The 17,883-nt window shown below is 36.1% G+C and overlaps 1 protein-coding gene and 1 pseudogene across 10 annotated transcripts in view; one reads left to right on the forward strand and one right to left on the reverse strand.

Moving 5' to 3' along the window:
• The window catches only part of MYCBP2 (MYC binding protein 2), a 273,166-nt gene that overhangs the window by 165,282 nt on the left and 90,001 nt on the right, over positions 1–17,883 (reverse strand). For 7 of the 9 annotated variants that reach the window (XM_082859416.1, XM_082859420.1, XM_082859419.1 and 4 more), the window contains 2 exons: positions 7,429–7,536; positions 1,082–1,201 (listed from right to left, as the gene is read on the reverse strand). In XM_082859416.1, the coding sequence (XP_082715542.1) occupies positions 1,082–1,201; positions 7,429–7,536 (228 nt within the window). Of the gene's footprint in view, positions 1–1,061; positions 1,202–2,720; positions 3,306–7,428; positions 7,697–17,883 lie in introns of those variants that run through there. The other 2 variants (XM_082859421.1, XM_082859422.1) reach the window with 2 other exon arrangements.
• On the forward strand, positions 10,296–11,001 carry LOC309974672 (chromosome transmission fidelity protein 8 homolog; annotated as a pseudogene). The gene has a single exon. The product of its transcript is annotated as a chromosome transmission fidelity protein 8 homolog (transcript).

The following is a 17,883-nucleotide window of genomic DNA, read 5'->3' on the forward strand; positions in this document are numbered from 1 at the left end:
AGGTTGAAGAGTACAACCTAAGCTATAAATCCAAATGTTAACTATTTACTAGGAATTGAAATTTCTACTTTTTAAAAAAATATAGAAATTTGTTGATGCACATCTCTCACTGAACAGTAACAAAGTTTGTGACCAGATTATAAAAATCACAGAACTGTAGAGTTCAAAGGGACTTCAGGGATTATTTTACCTTCAGGAATTTCATGAACTGAATTATAAAATAAGTCCATCAGAAGACAGATTAGAAGTCAGATCTCTACATGTACCACAATGTTCATTGCAGCACTATTTACAATAGCCAGGACATGGAAGCAACCTAAGTGTCCATCGACAGATGAACGGATAAAGAAGATGTAGCACATGTATACAATGGAATATTACTCAGCCATAAAAAGAAACAAAATTGAACTATTTGTAGTGAGGTGGATGGACCTAGAGTCTGTCATCCAGAGTGAAGTATGTCAGAAAGGGAAAAACAAATACTGTATGCTAACACATATATATGGAATCTAAAAAAAAAAAAAGAATGGTTCTGATGAACCTAGGGGCAGGACAGGAATAAAGCTGCAGATGTAGAGAATGGACTTGAGGACACAGGGTGGGAAGGGTAAGCTGGGACGAAGTGAGAGAGTAGCACTGACATATATACACTACCAAATGTAAAATAGATGGCTAGTGGGAAGCAGCCACATAGCACAGGGAGATCAGTTCGGTGCTTTGTGACCACCTAAAGGGGTGGAATAGGGAGGGTGAGAGGGAGACACAAGAGGGAGGGGATATGGGGATATATGTATACATATAGCTGATTCACTTTGCTATCCAGCAGAAACTAACATAACATTGTAAAGCTATTATACTCCAATAAAGATGCTAAAAAAAAAAGAGAGAAGTCAGATCTCTAGACAATCATTTTATAGCTTAAAAGAGATTCTGTAATAAATATGCTTTCATAGATTTGAGAGCTACTGTCACACTATAGCTTTTAAACACAGTTAACAGACTACATGTGTCAAAACTAAACAAATAGGTTATTTAGCACGATTGTAAAAATGCAGTTATACCCTAAAGTTCCAGCCGCTACCTGAATGGTGAAATCCACAGCTGACTTGTACTGCCCGGAGCTCACAGTCAAATCGCACAGAGCCTGGAGGATATGTTGTGATTTTACTTGCATCCTTTTCTCCTCGTTCTCCACTTCCATCTGTAAGTGTTATAATTTGTAATTAAGCCATTATTCATCTTCAAAATAAAATTTAAAATCAGTTTACTATGGAAAAACAAGAGAAAATGTTAAAAGGAACAAGCAAGAAGAATCTGTAGCTGTTAGAAGTGATAGATCAAGAATCTACCTGCAAAGAAGCAATTTTGAAAAGATATACTATATACTTCTGTTTGCAAATATCACTAAATCAGTAAAAACACAGATAAGGTCTGGTTACAGATAAAGCCTATTAATCTAATCAGTTATGTAACGTAAATGGGTCATTAAGTTATAGAAATAACAAAATTCTAAATGTAATAGTTTATATGGGAAAATTTAGTTTACATAAAAATAACTGCATGCAAAGTCATTTAACAATTGTTTTAAACTTAGTGATATTGTTAGTGCTAGCCATTTAAAAAAAAGTTCTAGCTGACTCGCAAATGACTTAGATTTCCCAAACACATCTAGAAAGGCTACTCTGTCCGCCAGTATTGCTAAAACTCAATTGAACTCTAAAAAATTTCTAAAGACCAAATAGCTTTACCCAATGTATTGCAGTTCAATGGTTTCCTGTCGTTCATTTTGTCTGTCCCACCTTGACCCTCAGCCAGTCTGCTCTGCGGTCTTCTTCTGGCCCCCAAACACAACTCTGAATCAAACCCTCTGCTTTTATTCCTTCTTTCCTCCTCCCTTCTTTTCATAATTTCCTACCATAAGCTTGCTTTAAGGCCCTCCCTCCAACCCTGGTTTCTACATTTGACTTTGAATATTCTGGCATTTTAACCATAAAATTTTCAAAACACATTCCAGAATTTAACAACTTTACTTTGGAATGTGTAAATAAGAAAGGCAACTTACTTTTCCTAGTCTAATACTATACATCAACTAAAATACGACCTCTATGTCATCAAGATTCAAATTCCTTACACATGGAATAAATGTAAATCTGGATGGAATTTCAGGTCAGCTAGTCTAAGCTAACTGCTTTGTGATATAGTAAATCTAAACAAGTGTGTATAATATGTAGATACACATGTGGATCTACAGACACACATTTTCTAAAAATTCTGTATTTTCATTACCCATTTTAGAATACTAAGCAGAATAACATCAAATCGTTTCATGTTCACATTATCCTTTCTTTTTCTATCTAATATTTCTAACCTTTAGTACTATCCAGGTAAGACAAAATTGGCCTAAATTATGAGTTCCATTTCTATAACTAAATGACTCTAGCATTTCAAAAAGTTTTAAACTCTTTACAACATTAGGACAGTAAAACCTCACTAATTCGGAATAACACAGAATGGGTTGGCCTATATTACTTACTGAAAAGGTCTTAATTATAGAATGTTTAAGTAAAAGTTCAGTTTTATTACCTTCAAGCAGTACAGATTATAGATTAAACTAAATGCTATTGATACAATAAATAAAATGTGGTTACCTACATTATAATTCAAAATAGGCCTATATTACATAAAAAATGTACCATAAACATAAAAGTCCTTTAACATACAAGAATTAATTGCTGGACCCAGAGGCTGAAGGCACGTTGAAGGAATCCTTCATTTCTTGAGCCCTTGGTTTGAAAAGCTAGTGATTTTAGACAGGTTTCCCCTTATAAGTATGACCCTGAAAATTCAGAGGAAGAAGTTATTTTGAATTTTTTACTCAAAAAAGATCACAAATACTGTATCTGAAGTACCATAAATTTTGAATTAGTGAGAGGTTTTACTATAAAAGGAAAAAGAATATGATTCTTCTTTTGCTAAATTATCTAATGTGGGTTTGCCAAATTAAATCTGCAAGAATGGATGGGCTAAAAAAAAAAAAAAATCACAACATTTAGTTTTACTCCATCCAAAATGCAATATACTCTTAGTTCAAAGACTCCTCATCTTGGAAAGGCAGTGAAATGGTTAAGTATAAACAAGGGCCTACCCATAAAGGACTAAGTATCTTCCAAAGACTATTTAAATAAGATGACAGATATATAAAAATTTTACAGCTTTATCTCAATTGGTAAAAATATCTAATTATTAAAACCAAATCTGATTTAATATAGAAAACAAATTGTGTTCATTTGATTGTGCCAGACCTAACTAAATTCAATGCTACACCTTAATTTCAGTTTATATAAACGTACTGATGCCTAGTTAAAGCTTTTACCTTTGAATCTGGCATTCTGCCCTCTCCCTCGAATCAGAGATTAAATATAGATACAAAGCCCACAATAGAGACAAAGCATCAGGGAAGGAGGAAAAAAAAGCCTAGTAATTTACTGATTAATAATCATAGTGATTAAAAGAGTACTAGCTATTATTTAGAGGTAAAAAATAATACTAGAAACATTTTGTTCAAGTGCATCTAAACAAACCTTTATCTATATAAAGTAATTTTTCAATTATTATAGATGGTGAAAATATTGTTATTATAAGAAAAAAACAGGGATAAGGTTCTTGATCACTAGTAGCAGCAGTGACAGAATTTTTTAAATATACATCTGTATCTGGAATTTTATGTCAGTTCAAAAAATTAAGTACAATTCTAGTAATCTAGAAATTTACAAAAGTTTATCAAAGAAAAAAGATACCTAATAAATAGTCAAGAATCTAGTGTAAATTCAAGAACTAGCAAGTGAAATTCAGCAAGATAAATTCTCCTCAAGCTCATTACTCAGTAAAATGTCAATGAGCAGCAATAAAATTAATCTCACATTTTTAGGAAAGTTAGGCTTAAATATTCTTATAATTGGCCATTTAGGTATATCTGTATTTTTCCCTAATATGAGTATGTTCATACATGTATCATATGATATTGAAACTGTGATAGCTATAAAGTTTTGACAGATACGTAACTAAAGTATTATATGTATATATACATTATTTATGCATATTTGTGTACACACACAGAGAAAAGAGGATTCAGTAACTAAAGGACTCTAACTTTTAATTTTTATTTAAATCTAAACTTTTTGGGTAATCTTATAAGCATGCATATCACTGAATGTATCACAGAACACAGTGAGGACTTTGAACGAAATCACAAAAATAAAACAGCAAAGCAGTAGTAATTACAATTTGCTAAACACCTCTGTGCTAAACACTGAAAATTTAAATAGCACAGTGGATAGTACTTTTGGGCACTGGAGCCTAAGAGACTTGGATTGGAATCCTGGCTCTACTATTTGCTAGTTTTACAGTAACTGGACACTGGATCTTTTTGAGTTTTAGTTTTTTCCCATCTATAAGATAGGAATAATGGTATATTACCTCAAAAGATACTTATGAGAACTAAGTGCAATAATGTATGAAAAGTGTTCAGTCAATATTCACTATTGTTGCTCTCCTTAATCAATACAATAATCCGATGATAAGGCTATTGTTATTCCGTTTTGCAGTTGGGAAAACCAAGGCTTTAGAGGGGTTAAGTAGCCAGCCCAAAGTAATAAATGGTAGAGCAGTTTTAGAAATTGATCAAAAATAAGGCTCACACATTTTACCACCACCAAATGGCTGACATCTTAAATTTTTTGTAAAAATAAATTAATTACACATTTAATAAATCTCAAATTTTGTACCTTTAAGATAATTCTAAAAGCGGATGCAAGGAATTCAATTCAAAGAATTCAAGCTAGTATTCATGGAGAATTTTTATTTGCAAAGTATATACATACACACACACACACACACGTCTTAATTTAATCTTCATATCAACATATTCAGTTAGGAATTATCATTCCTATTTTTAAAAGAAGGAAACTGAAACCAAAGAGATTAAGAAATTTATGAACAGCCACACAGTTCTAGTAAATGAAAAACAGGATTAAAACTGAGGCCTAATTCCAAAGGCTGTATTTCCATTACACCACAGTTTCTTTACAGAAAGCAGGTGTAAAATACACACAGATGTTTTTGACTGCGCTTTCAGATTTTCACATCAGTCACTTTAAGACTATCTCCAGAATAATTCAAATGTTTCTAACTAAGAGTAGTACATTAAAATCTTTTTTTCCATGTAAGGCACTGAATAGTTGAAACAAATGTTAATTCAGATAACTGTTTAAAATACAGTCTACATTAAATTCTTTAAATACTATATGTTATATGGATTATATGTTATACATAATTGGTTCCGTCTTATACACTATTTTGCCTCTGGTCAAAATTTGCCTGTATAGGATAGATTCTGTGACCTTCTCTGAATTCTTTCCAATCAGCCAGAAGCTTTCCAACTTTCCATTTTAGAACTCACTCCTGTTAACAATAAATCCACAGTTCCTACCCTCCACACACCCCTACAAAAACGTCATAGTCTAGAAAATTTAAATCATTACTATCCTACAATGTGTACCACCAACATAATTAAATGTAAGATAGAACACAGCAATTAATACAGTGAATTTGTCAGTGCAAGATAAACACAGTAATACAAAAGAGAAAAAAATGTACGTAGGAAAAATAATTTATTAAAAGACTATGACTATATGCAGCAGGAGTAAAAGCAGTGATTGGCAAGGGGATTAAATGACAGGAACAGCGAATGCAAAGGGAGTCACGCAAAGTGAATCTGTGGATGTACAGTGAGTGGTAAGTTAATACTCTAGATAAGATGGGACACCATCTGATAAAGTATTACTTACACTTTAAATTCATTTTGGTGGTAAAGAGATGAAACTATTCCACTCTATAAAACCATACAATCTGATGATTAAAAGAAAAATAGCCTTATACTGTAATACTACAAAGTAAGTCCTTCCAAAGAGGTTACCCTGTGGCAGACAAGATGGAAGTAAGGCTCGCTATTGTTGAGTAATTTCTATAGCTAATCAGTGTGACATCGTAAAGTCTGTTTTAAATTTGGAACCTTGGTTTTCTTTAGCATTTCATTTTAAAATTCTGGAAAAAAACAAAGATGACTGTCTATAAGATACTAACATGGAGCTGAAAAAGTTTTAAAACTGTTTATTGAAATGTGAATAGTTAACCTCCGGTAAAGTATTAGAAGAACTCCACTTTCAAATAATTGGCAAGAAAAAGACACTTGATAAAATCTGTTCTAATACTGGCATCGTAGAAAATGTGAGATCAGAGATTCTAGCAATAACGAAAATAATTTACATAGCACACCCCAAATATTATTTCTTAGATTTAAATATTAATGGCATTGTTAGAGCACCCAGTAAATAAAGCAATCACAAATTTTACTATGGTTAATCACATTAGACTTAAAATATTCTCAATTTTTATTTCTGCAGAATATAACTTGAGTAGTGCTCTATTTGTGTTTTTACTAAAAACAGGGGTTTTTGTCTGTTTTGTTTTGCATTTTTGCTTTGAGTGACAAACTGATAGATTGAAACAGGCAAAGAAAAATAAAGTTGATTATAATATATGGCATATGAAAGTTTAAAAATAAAATTAATCTATAACAGTTTTGCAGCCCCCAAAAAAGATAAAACATTAGTAAGATTAATTTGCATGGAATATGTGATTTTAAAATCTTCTATTTTGCAGGTTTTATTTCAGGCATTTAAGAAAATAGTTAAGTCTCAGTTGTATTACTCAAAGAGTGCTTGGTTCCCATGCCAGGATTCAAGGCAGAATTTATACATAAATTTATAAGTTCTCTGCATTAAATTCTTTCCTGATCTTAGTTGACCCATAATCTGTGGTTTAAGGAAAAATAATCTTACTTTAGGAATATATCAAATATCAAATAAATCATGTGTATTGTGAATATAAACTTTTATATTAAAACAGTGGAAGCACGGTAGCAGTCAACTCATTATTACTTTATACACTGAATTTAGCAATTCTGTTAATTCTAAAGCAAATAAACAGAACTAAAAAAAGAGAAAAGGACTACAAAATGCCAGATGGCAGTGATCTAAGAGCAGATAATAAAGTATATAAAATAGAGAGCAATAATTATTTTTTCCACCTTCCCTTAACTTTAGGAAATTTGAAAAGAAATGGAAAAGAAAAAGATATACTGTAAAATGTCTTCTTTTTATTAAAGTTAACCAAAAAAATACAATAAAATAAGATTGACACTTATTGACAAACAGTACACTTTCAGCATGTTCTTTCTCCTCAGGCTATATAATAATGATAGAAGCAAAGTAGAAGAATTAGGTTTGTGCATTTTCCCAGAGACAAAATTCAAATAAGTGGAAGAAATTGGGAAAGTATCCCACCTAGTTGATAAGGAAGACCAAATACCTTTGTGCTTGTCCCGTTTATGCTTTAGCTGTGCTGGATGGGATCTGAGTCTGGCTAGAGCCTGTTCTCGATGGTTCATAAAAATAGGACCAGCAAATACAAGGGGGCCTGAGGAGAAACATTTTGTATGTGCATAGAAAAGCTCACAAAATGAAAACACTACAATGAACAAAAATAATTCAAACTAAAAAGCATGGAAATTAAAGTTTTGGACATGATACTTTTCTCCCAAATCCCCCCCGTTAACCTCCCACTCCCAACCACAACCTACTCACCATTCTACACACAAGTTTTATTATCTTAAATATAGTTAATAAAGTAAAAATTCTGATCTTTTATACTTATAAAATTATTAGGTAGTTACTAATAGTCTCAAATAGATAATCAGAGAGTTCAAATAGAATAAATCAAATTATCTTACAAGTCTTTTAATATCATATATATTCAAACTTGGTAAACCACACATCCATTAAAAACAAATATCTTTCCTTTTAAAATACCAAACACCAACAAAGTTTTAAATTATGATTAAATTTTAACAAGGTCTTCAAGATTTAATATCCACATCAATCTTGATACAAAACCAAGATGTTACTGACAACTACATTCTGTCATAGAGGTAAGAAAACAAGGTGGTCAAAAACAAAAAATTCCTATGATCTGAGATATACATATTTATATACATACACATTTATATACACACATATACATACATACATACATACACACACATATACATGTATATCTATATAAAATCACTGCTTTATAAAGACAGAATTGTATAAGCTATATTTGATTTGATTTACTAAAAAAGATAAATCTAACTTTATGATTTTAACCATATACACAAAATCAGACACAAGGATAAGCTGAATTTCATACTGATGATGAAGAGGGGACTCTAAACCCAGTAACATTTTTAGAACATTAACGGTTCTCTCATAAAACAATTTCTTGCTGAAGCTCCTCTATGTACGTATACATATATACATAAATATACACTGACACAGATTACAGTCATTTCTACTTATACAGTATTTAAGAAAAAAATCTGTAGCCAAATTAATTTCAATAAAATTTAAAAACTGTTTTCCCCATTACTGTTTAGCTTGAAAAGAAAACTTTAAATTATGCCTTAAAATTTTAGTTCTTTTCTTATAGAACAGTACCACAGCTTCCTTGAGTTTTAGCAATATCAAAAATGCTTACAAATTTCAAAACACTAAATTTGACAGTTAAGAAGTTACAGTATTTGAAAAGGAAATTGACAGTATATATGCATTGAACATTTTTAATTAAATTTCTGTGATTCTCTATAGATCTTCAGCTTAACTAATTTTTCTAACAATGCGACAAAATGAAACTACTGCTGTGTAATAAAATTTGACAAATGTCATATTAAATACCAAAGCACCCTGCATTAAACATTAAAAAATGGGTAGAAAAAGATATATTTAAATTATGTCTCTAGATATAGAAAAAAACACAAGCAGCATCAATTCTATGAAAAACCAACAATAACATATTCTATGATTACTACAGGTAGAAACATGCTAATTTAATGTTAATAGAAGAATTAAATATTATTTTCCAGTAACGCAGTATCAATCATTTTCAAACTAAGATTATATAAACTAAGCTTCATCTTTAAAATATAATAAAATGAGATACATTTCAAATATGAACACATGTCATTTCTTCAACATGCCCTATTTTTCAATTGATTTACTAAAGCAGATAACATAAATCACTCTAAAAAGCGTAAGACACTTTCCAACTATACAAAAGAATTGTAAATATTAAAATAACAATAATATTAAGCTGTATTACCATTTTCTAATTTCTGTGGTCTGCCTGAGATATTATGTCTTTCCATAAAAATATTCAGAGTAATTTAGCTTCTCATAAATTCAATCTTTTCAGAGGCGTTTCTATACATAAATACAGAAGGCCCACTGGCAATCACACATAGAAAGTACATCACTCGAGCTCAACTTAAGTTACCATTTATAATATCAAGTACCAGGTTCTAAAATACTCTTGTATCCCATGGACTAAAATAATTTTTCTTACATAGTTAAGTCACTCATTTATTCACCAAACATTTTTGATTATCTTTAATGTAACAGATGCTAGGTATCATAGATATAATGACAAAGACACAGATCTCATTCAAATTCAGTCTACCAGGGAAGACAGAATAAAAACAAAGAATTGCAATATGTTCTAATAAATACTATAAAGTAAATCTATACACATCATATCCTGAAGGATGAAAAGTGATCAAATCAACTTGAGTGAATCAAAGAGGTTTCAAAGAGGGACTTCCCTGGTGGTGCAGTGGTTAAGAATCTGCCTGCCAATGCAGGGGACACGGGTTCGAGCCCGGGTCCAGGAAGATCCCACATGCCGTGGAGCAACTAAGCCCGTGCACCACAACTACGGAGCCTGTGCTCTGAAGCCTGAGAGCCACAACTGCTGAGCCCGCAGGCCAGAACTACTGAAGCCTGTGCACCTAGAGCCTGTCCTCTGCAACGAGAAGCCACCGCAATGCACCACAATGAAGAGTAGCCCCCGCTCGCCACAACTACCGAAAGCCTGCGCACAGCAACGAAGACCCAACGCAGCCAAAAAAAAAAAAAAAAAGACAGATTTCAAAAAATGAGAAAAAGTTTGCCAAGAGAGAAAGAAGAGAAGAGAGGGCATTCCAGGGAAAAGGAATAGGATTTATAAAAGCATGAAGACATAAACAACATTACTGTATGGTCATTAAAAACACACACGAGTGCTCACGGCGGCGATGGCAACAGCGGCAGGAGGATTGGTTGCCACCCGTTGGCTGTGCGGCGCTGCGCTCGGCGGCGGCCATTGCAGCTTATTTTCAGTTGCTTTCTAAAGACGCAAAGCTCATGGTGCAGATAGTTATTTCCAGTGCTGGGGCTGGAGGCCTGGCAGAATGGGTGCGGATGGAGCTACAGGGGGAGATCGAGGCTCGCTACAGCACTGGGTTAGCTGGAAATCTCCTGGGAGACCTGCACCACTGAGGGAATCGTGCTGATCGTGGGGCATCATATCCTGTATGGGAAAATCATCCACCTGGAGAAACCCTTTGCCGTCCTTGTTAAACACACTCCCGGGGGGGGAACAAGACTGTGATGATCTTGGCTGCGAGAATGGCACCCCGTACCTGGTGACAGCACTCATCAAAAACAAGATCCTTTTCAAAACTCGCCCCAAGCCCATTATCACCAACGTCCCCAAGAAAGTATGAAAGAACCCCAGATTTTCCTAGAGAGCAGCCAACTCCTTGGACTCATGCTCCGCTGCCACCTCGAGGACAGATGGATAGTTCCCTGGGACCACAAGGGGGTCCTGTTTTAAACACAGGCCACCCACTGGTATGAACTCAGATCCCTTCCTTATGGCAACAGGTTCTCTTGGTGGAAATTTGGCCCCATTTCCAAGGAACCCACCTCCTTTTCCAACTTCATCAGGTTCACTGGCTTCAAATCCAGCACCTTTCCCTGCTGGTGCTTGTGACCCAAGCATGGCGTCTTCTCCAAGAGGGATGAATCCCACTGGCACAGGTGCAGTTTCCTTCCCAAGGCCGGGTGGTCTCTTGGGCCCAAGCCCAGGGTCAGCTCTAAATCCTAGAGCAGGGGCTCTTCCAGGCCCAGGGCCTGTCTAACCCAAGGTTAGGGAGTCTCCCAGGGCCAGGTCCTATGCCCAACCCAAGGCCAGATGGTCTTCTGGGAACAGGTCCTGACTCCAGAAGTGGTGGCCCCATGGGCCCTGGATCTGGACCCAACCTGAGAGCAGGTATCCTGTTGACGTCTGGGAATGGTCCTCCCAATCCTAGACATGTTGGCCTGGGCCCCGGACCAAGTCCCAATCTGAGATCAGGCTTTGTAGGTACAAACCCTGCCCCAAGGTACGTTTCCAGGCCCTGGCCTTGGGCCCAACCTAAGATGAAGTGGCCTGGGTCCAGGCCTTGGGCCTAATCCAAGGGCAGGTGGCCTGGGCCCAAGCCCTAATTTGGACACCAGAGCGGGTGGCCTCTTGGGCACAGGATCTGGTCTTAAGAATGGTTGGACCTCAAAGCCCAGATCTTGCCCCCATTCTAAGAGCAGCTGGTCTTTTAGGAGCAAATTCAGCTTCTTTCTCATAAGCTTCTGGAAACGTGGGCACAAGCCCATCTTCCATGGCCAGCACACCTGGCCCCACAGGCCCAAACTCGGGTCCTGGCTCTTGGGGAACTGGCCTTCCAGGGCCAATTCCATCCCCCATGTCGAGGGCTCCTGGCCCCATTGGCCCTAATTCAGCTCATTTTTCAAGGCCCGCTGGCCCCATGGGAGTAAATGCTAATCCTTTTCCAAGGGGGACAGGTTCACGGGGATTGAACCCAGCTGCTTTCTCTCAGTCTTCTAACACATTGGCTTCAAACCCAGTTAACTTCCAGAGGTCTGCTGGCCTCCAGGGCTCAAGTCCGGCAATTTTCCCAAGAGCCTCTGGGCCACTAGGCTCCAACCCAGCTAACTTCCCAGGGGCCAATGGTTTACAGGGTCCAAGCCCAGCTACCTTCCCAAGGTCTACTGGCCCATTAGGCCCTGGTCAGATTAATTCCCCCAGGTCAGCTCCCTAGGCTCTTCACCAGCAGGCCCTGTGGGTATCAACCCAGCTCCTTTCGCAAAGTCAACTGGGACCCTGGGTCTAAATCCAGCTTCCTTTCCAAGGATGAATGGCCCTGCAAGCAAGACTTTGGTTCCATTTCCTAGAGTGGGGAGCCTCCCTGGAACAAACCCAGCTGCTTTCCCCAGACCAGGGGCTCCAATGGCTGCAATGTACCCAAATGGAATGTTACCCCCTTAGGCACCATTTCCTCTCCAGGACCACCTTGGTTTCCAGACACTGTGGTTCTGAGCAGGGGCTGTGTTTTGGGTGAAAGGGTAGATATGGAGCTACAGTGTGAAGTACACAGCTGGGGTTCAAGTTCAAATGAGCCTTCTCCCCCCCCTCTGTGTCTTTCTTGACTGAAGGTAAAATGTTATCTGTGGGACATGGACTTTGGCAGGTGGGAATGATCCCCAGCCTTCCAGAAGCCTGCTGTGCTTCTGTCCCACAGCTTTCTGCCCCTTGTTTCTTACTAGTTCCTTGAATTTTCTTGTGGACTTTTCCTCAGGGATACATTGGCCTGCAGGTCCCAATTCATATGCGGTCCCCTGCTCACCACTGGAGAATCAGCTCACTGCTCTCTAGAAATGTTGCGTTGGTGAGTGGACCACGCTTCAGCAGCACTGACCTGGCCACCCTCTACTGCCATACCTTCCCCTGGGGGCTGGAACACAGAACAGGGAAGTGCAACCACTTCAGAGAGCCACCAAATACAATTTCTGCTTGCCTGACTGGGCCTGCAGCCCCCTTCTCCTGGGACTTACTTAGAGGAAGCCAGGATCAAGGCTCCACTGCTCACCCCACTCCCTCTCCACTGGTACTCCCAATCAAAGAACCTCAAAACTAAACTGATGTGGATGGGGTTATGTGAATTGGGGTGGGGGTGGGGGGAATGAAGGGGAGAAATCACTGTGCTTCGTTCAGCCTGATGCGAAAGGACGGTTGGTGTTTTCCTGCAGTGTATCTTTTCTCACTGTTTCTTTAATAAATGGGATGAGAGGGAAAAAAACCACACACACACACACACATAGCTGAAATGGATGGAGTATAAGGTTATGAGGCAGAAAGTAGTGGGAAATGAGTTTGGAGATGAATATACAAAAGAGATAATGTCTTTTGATACCATTACACTTCACTGTAGAGGCGATGAGAAGTCCATGAAATGTTTTCAGTTAGTCGACAAGCTCATATTAACTATTGACCAATTTCAGGCACCATGCAAGGTTCTAGGAACACTTGGATAAACAAGACCCCATCTCTGATTCAAGAAGCTCACAGTCTAATGGTTGAGGGAAAGTTTACATAAAACTCAAGAAGAAATTATGACGGTGTGCTATGACAAAACTTAGCACACTGGAGGGGCAGCTGGCAAAACTTGAGGGTGGGAAAGTATGGAGTTACTTTCAGAAAGTTACTGGTGATACATTGCAAGAACCTAAAAATTATTATTATCCTTTGGCCCAGTAATTATGCAAACAGAAATCTGTCCTAAGGAAAACTGAAATATTTTTAAAAAGATTTCAGCTCAAAGGTGTTATTATAACCTTATTAATTGTAATGAAAAATTAAAACAATCCAAAAAGAAGAACAGTTAATAAAAAACTATGGTATATTTTCTCACTGGAATAATATTCAGCCATTAAAACAAGATTTATAAAGAAAACGTACTTCTGTGCTATTTAAATTAGCAAGCACATAACATCGCTCACCGTTTTGCAAAAATTAAAAATAATACCTAATAAAGGTGGTGCTACAGGAAAACACCACTCTCATACGTTAGTCTTAGGAAGATAAATTCCTATAACATGTTTTAAAAATTTGAAATATCTGTTAAAATTTAAAACATACACGCTCTCTGGCCCAAATATGCTATTTCTGGGAAGCTCTATTATATAAACAAAAATTCCACTACATATGGCTACAAGTTTAAGAATATATTATTATAGCAAAATCCACAAAACCGTGAAAATAACCTTAATGACCATCAACAAAATAATGGCTGAAAAAACTGTGGTACAGACATATTATGAAATGTTATGTAGCTATTAAATAGAATGTGATAGATCCATATTCACTAGTATGTGTTCATGTTTTACTGTAAAATGTGAAAAAGGTGTTGCAAACAACTGTATATTTAATACAATATCCCTTCTGTAAATAAACATATGCCTACACGCTCACATATGTATAGATATCTGCACATGATTATATTTTAATGGAGTAAGATACAGAAATATACCTGTTAGACTAAACCTCATTTGCTTGGTAAAAGAGAATGGGAGGGCAAGGAAAAAACTGCTAGAAAAATTTTAAAAACGTACATAATATAACATTAAGCAAATATATGAAATATAAGATTCAGTCAGTGAGGGACTTCCTGGTGGAGCAGTGGTTAAGTATCCGACTGCCAATACGGAGACATCGGTTTGAGCCCTGGTCCAAGAAGATCCCACATGCCGCGGAGCAACTAAGCCCGTGCACCACAACTACTGAGCCTGTGCTCTAGAGCCTGCGAGCCACAACTACTGAAGCCGCGCGCCTAGAGGCCGTGCCCCAAAAAAGAGAAGCGAAGTCACCACAATGAGAAGCCTACACACTGCAACAAAGAATAGCTCCCACTCGCCGCAACTAGCAAAAGCCTGCATGCAGCAATGAAGACCCAACACAGCCAATAAATAAATAAATAAATAAACTTATATATTTAAAAAAAGATTCAGTCAGTGATATAACTGGAAATGTATAAAACTCAATTAGAAGATACCGATGAAATAAATAAAAGTAATAATTTAATTAAAGGATAGCCTTGTGGAAAACCTTTAACCTAAATTCCTGTATTAGTTCAATATGGTATTGCAATAAGGCACAAAAAACTTACGATATAATTATTAAGGGGAAAAAACAGTACACCGATATATATCACAGTATGAAATGATGTAAAATGTCTAAACAAAAAAGTATGCATGGAAAACCTTTAAGAAAGTATACCAAAATTCTATAGTGGTTATCTTTGGATGAGAATTACATTGATATTTTTTCTTACTTATGTTTTCCATGTGCTTCATATAATATTTTAATTTAAAAGGAGACTTTAAGGTAGTATTGGAAGATCAGCTACTACTGGATTTGACATGTCAAATCAAGAAAACTTAATGGTTTCCGAGGCTTAAAAATCAATAGCAATAACTTCTCAATCACTTTGAAACTGGAGAGACTATAATAAACTTGTTTTTACATTCTAATTTGTGACTATGGGAAACTGATTTGTTTCTATCAAAATAGAATCATTTTATTCTACAGAAGATGTAGGGGGTTTTATTAATAATAATCAAAATTTTGTGATGAGCATCCCAACGTTGTGAGAAAAGCAATCAAGTAGAGGCCAGAGCTGGAAAAGAATCAAATCCAAAGAGAACAGAAGTTTACTAAACAGCCCACTGCCACGCCACCACTAGCATCCTCATCATCACCATCGCCATCATCACCATTTACCCAGGGCTTAGTATAGGTCAGGCATTTGCATGCAAGTCACTTAATCCTCATCCCTACTTAACGTAGGTACAGTTGTAATCTTCATTTTAAAGGTAGAGAAACTAAGGTTCAGAGTGGTTATGCTCCAAGTAAAACTTAAGAAGCCAGGATATGAACCAAAGTCTAACTTCAGAACCCACATATTCAACCACCATGCTATATAGCTATGCTAACTATATAACTTATTATCCAAATGAGACTCTCTACCGAGAGCAAAAGGGGGCACTGTAAGAAATACGTCCGAACAGTAGGCATAAAATGGGACTGTCCCAGGCAAACCAGGACGTAACTCACCCCATCGACAGCTCACAATCATGGAATTTTGATTTGACATTTAGGGGAAAAAGAAAGAAGGAAAAATAGGCAACATTATTTGAGCTTAGTTTTCCTTGAAACAGAGCGCTGAGAAGGAATATAAAGATAAGAACATTGATACAATCACAGAAGGAATATAAAGATAAGAACACTGATACAATCACCCAGGAGTTCTGATGACTTGAAGAGTTCTACTTAAAAATCCCACTGAACAAGCACTCCACTTGTAAAGTTAATACAAGTCTCAGAGAACTTATATATCAATCAACTGTCTAATCTAAAAAACAAACTAAAAATGATCACAAACACCACTGAAATAAAATCTGTAAATGAATACTACTGGCACCTAAGAATATATATGTAAGAAAAGTATTATCTGGAAGACTAATAACATAAAAAAATTAAAGTTCCAACTTTATCAAAAAGTAGTAACCACACTACTTTCAGGGGTTTCAACAGCAACAGAAGAATTTGTGTCATAAACAGCAGCTGAACTATATCAATAGGCCTGAGGTTGATGAGCAAGGCTTTTGATACACGAGCTAGGTCCTAAAATTTTGATCAACTTTAAAACAAATAACACAAACTTGGTAAATAGGATGATAGATAAATCAAGTAAAATAATTTAACTTAATCTAATACTGAAAGGCTGAAATTTCAACACAGGTAAAGTCAATTACCAATAAGCATAATTACCAACAGACTGCTAACTGTCAGTTATCTAAAAAACACCAAGCAGAAGCCAAGGGGGGTGGGGGGGGGGTGTGTGGAGAAAAGACAAGTATGTATGTGTGGCAGTTGGAACACTAAAAATTTGACATTCCTGTTCCTCATGAGGACAAAACGAGACTAACAATCCTCGCTAGCATGGTGCCAAACAAGAGCCCTAGAACACTGTGCATGTGACTTAAATCTGTATGGAGGACCCTCTGGCAGAAATGCTGAAGCACGAGGCCCAGGTGACTGATGTAGAAGGCCCATGTAACAAACTTAGAACATCACTGCCCTAGAGCAGCGGTTCTCACACTTCAGCACCCTCAGAATGGCTGGGAAAGCTTGTTAAAGCACAGATACAATAATCTAATTTCCATAAATATTTAAATAATGGAGTTTTTTTTAACTCTTAAAGGGTTAGAGTTCATGTTTTAAAGGTCTATGATACATTTTAAAATAAAAGCCAAAAGAATATTCTGCTATCACAAAGTTTTGTTGAATAACCAGGGCATCATCAATGTTCTTTTACTTCTGATATACAGAAATATATACTATACCTAGAGAAGAATAGCTTTTTATAGAGGGAGAGAAAAAAATAAGATATATAGCGTTAGGCAAGTAATTAAATGTCATCACAAGGATTTGCTATACTTTGGTTGAAACGTAGGAAATTGCTGTTTTTTGTAGGTCATTTCATATGATTCAACCTAATATTTCAAAAAAAAAAAAACAGGTAGTAAAAGTATCACTAGTAATTAATCTTAAGCAAATCATACTATTAATACAAAAGGAATTATCACTTAATTACCATGTGTCATAAAGACCCAGAACTTAAATTTTACCCTATTCTCTACATAACATTTAATATGCAATTTTCTCATACATTTATACAATATAAATAAGAGTAGATACATTAATCTCATTACAATATCATTTAAAGGCAATGATTTTATGTAAACAAAGCCAAACTAACAGCAAATATTCACTGTATCAATTCCTCAACATTGCTTATTAGACACTATAAAGAACAATCTTCAAGCTCTAAGCAGATGTCTTATGACCTAAGTTTAATAAAAACAGAATTACCATGTGTGCTATATATTTTATATTCAATACTTACTCCATTTTATATTAAAAAAAGGAATGCCTAAAAAAGTCTGTAATGATGGTTAAATGAGTAATAGGTTTTATCTCCTGTATCAAATACCATGCCATTTTAATAAGTAT

This window comes from Leucopleurus acutus (assembly GCF_964270905.1).
Source record: "Leucopleurus acutus genome assembly, chromosome: 18".
In the NCBI taxonomy this organism is placed as follows: domain Eukaryota; kingdom Metazoa; phylum Chordata; class Mammalia; order Artiodactyla; family Delphinidae; genus Leucopleurus; species Leucopleurus acutus.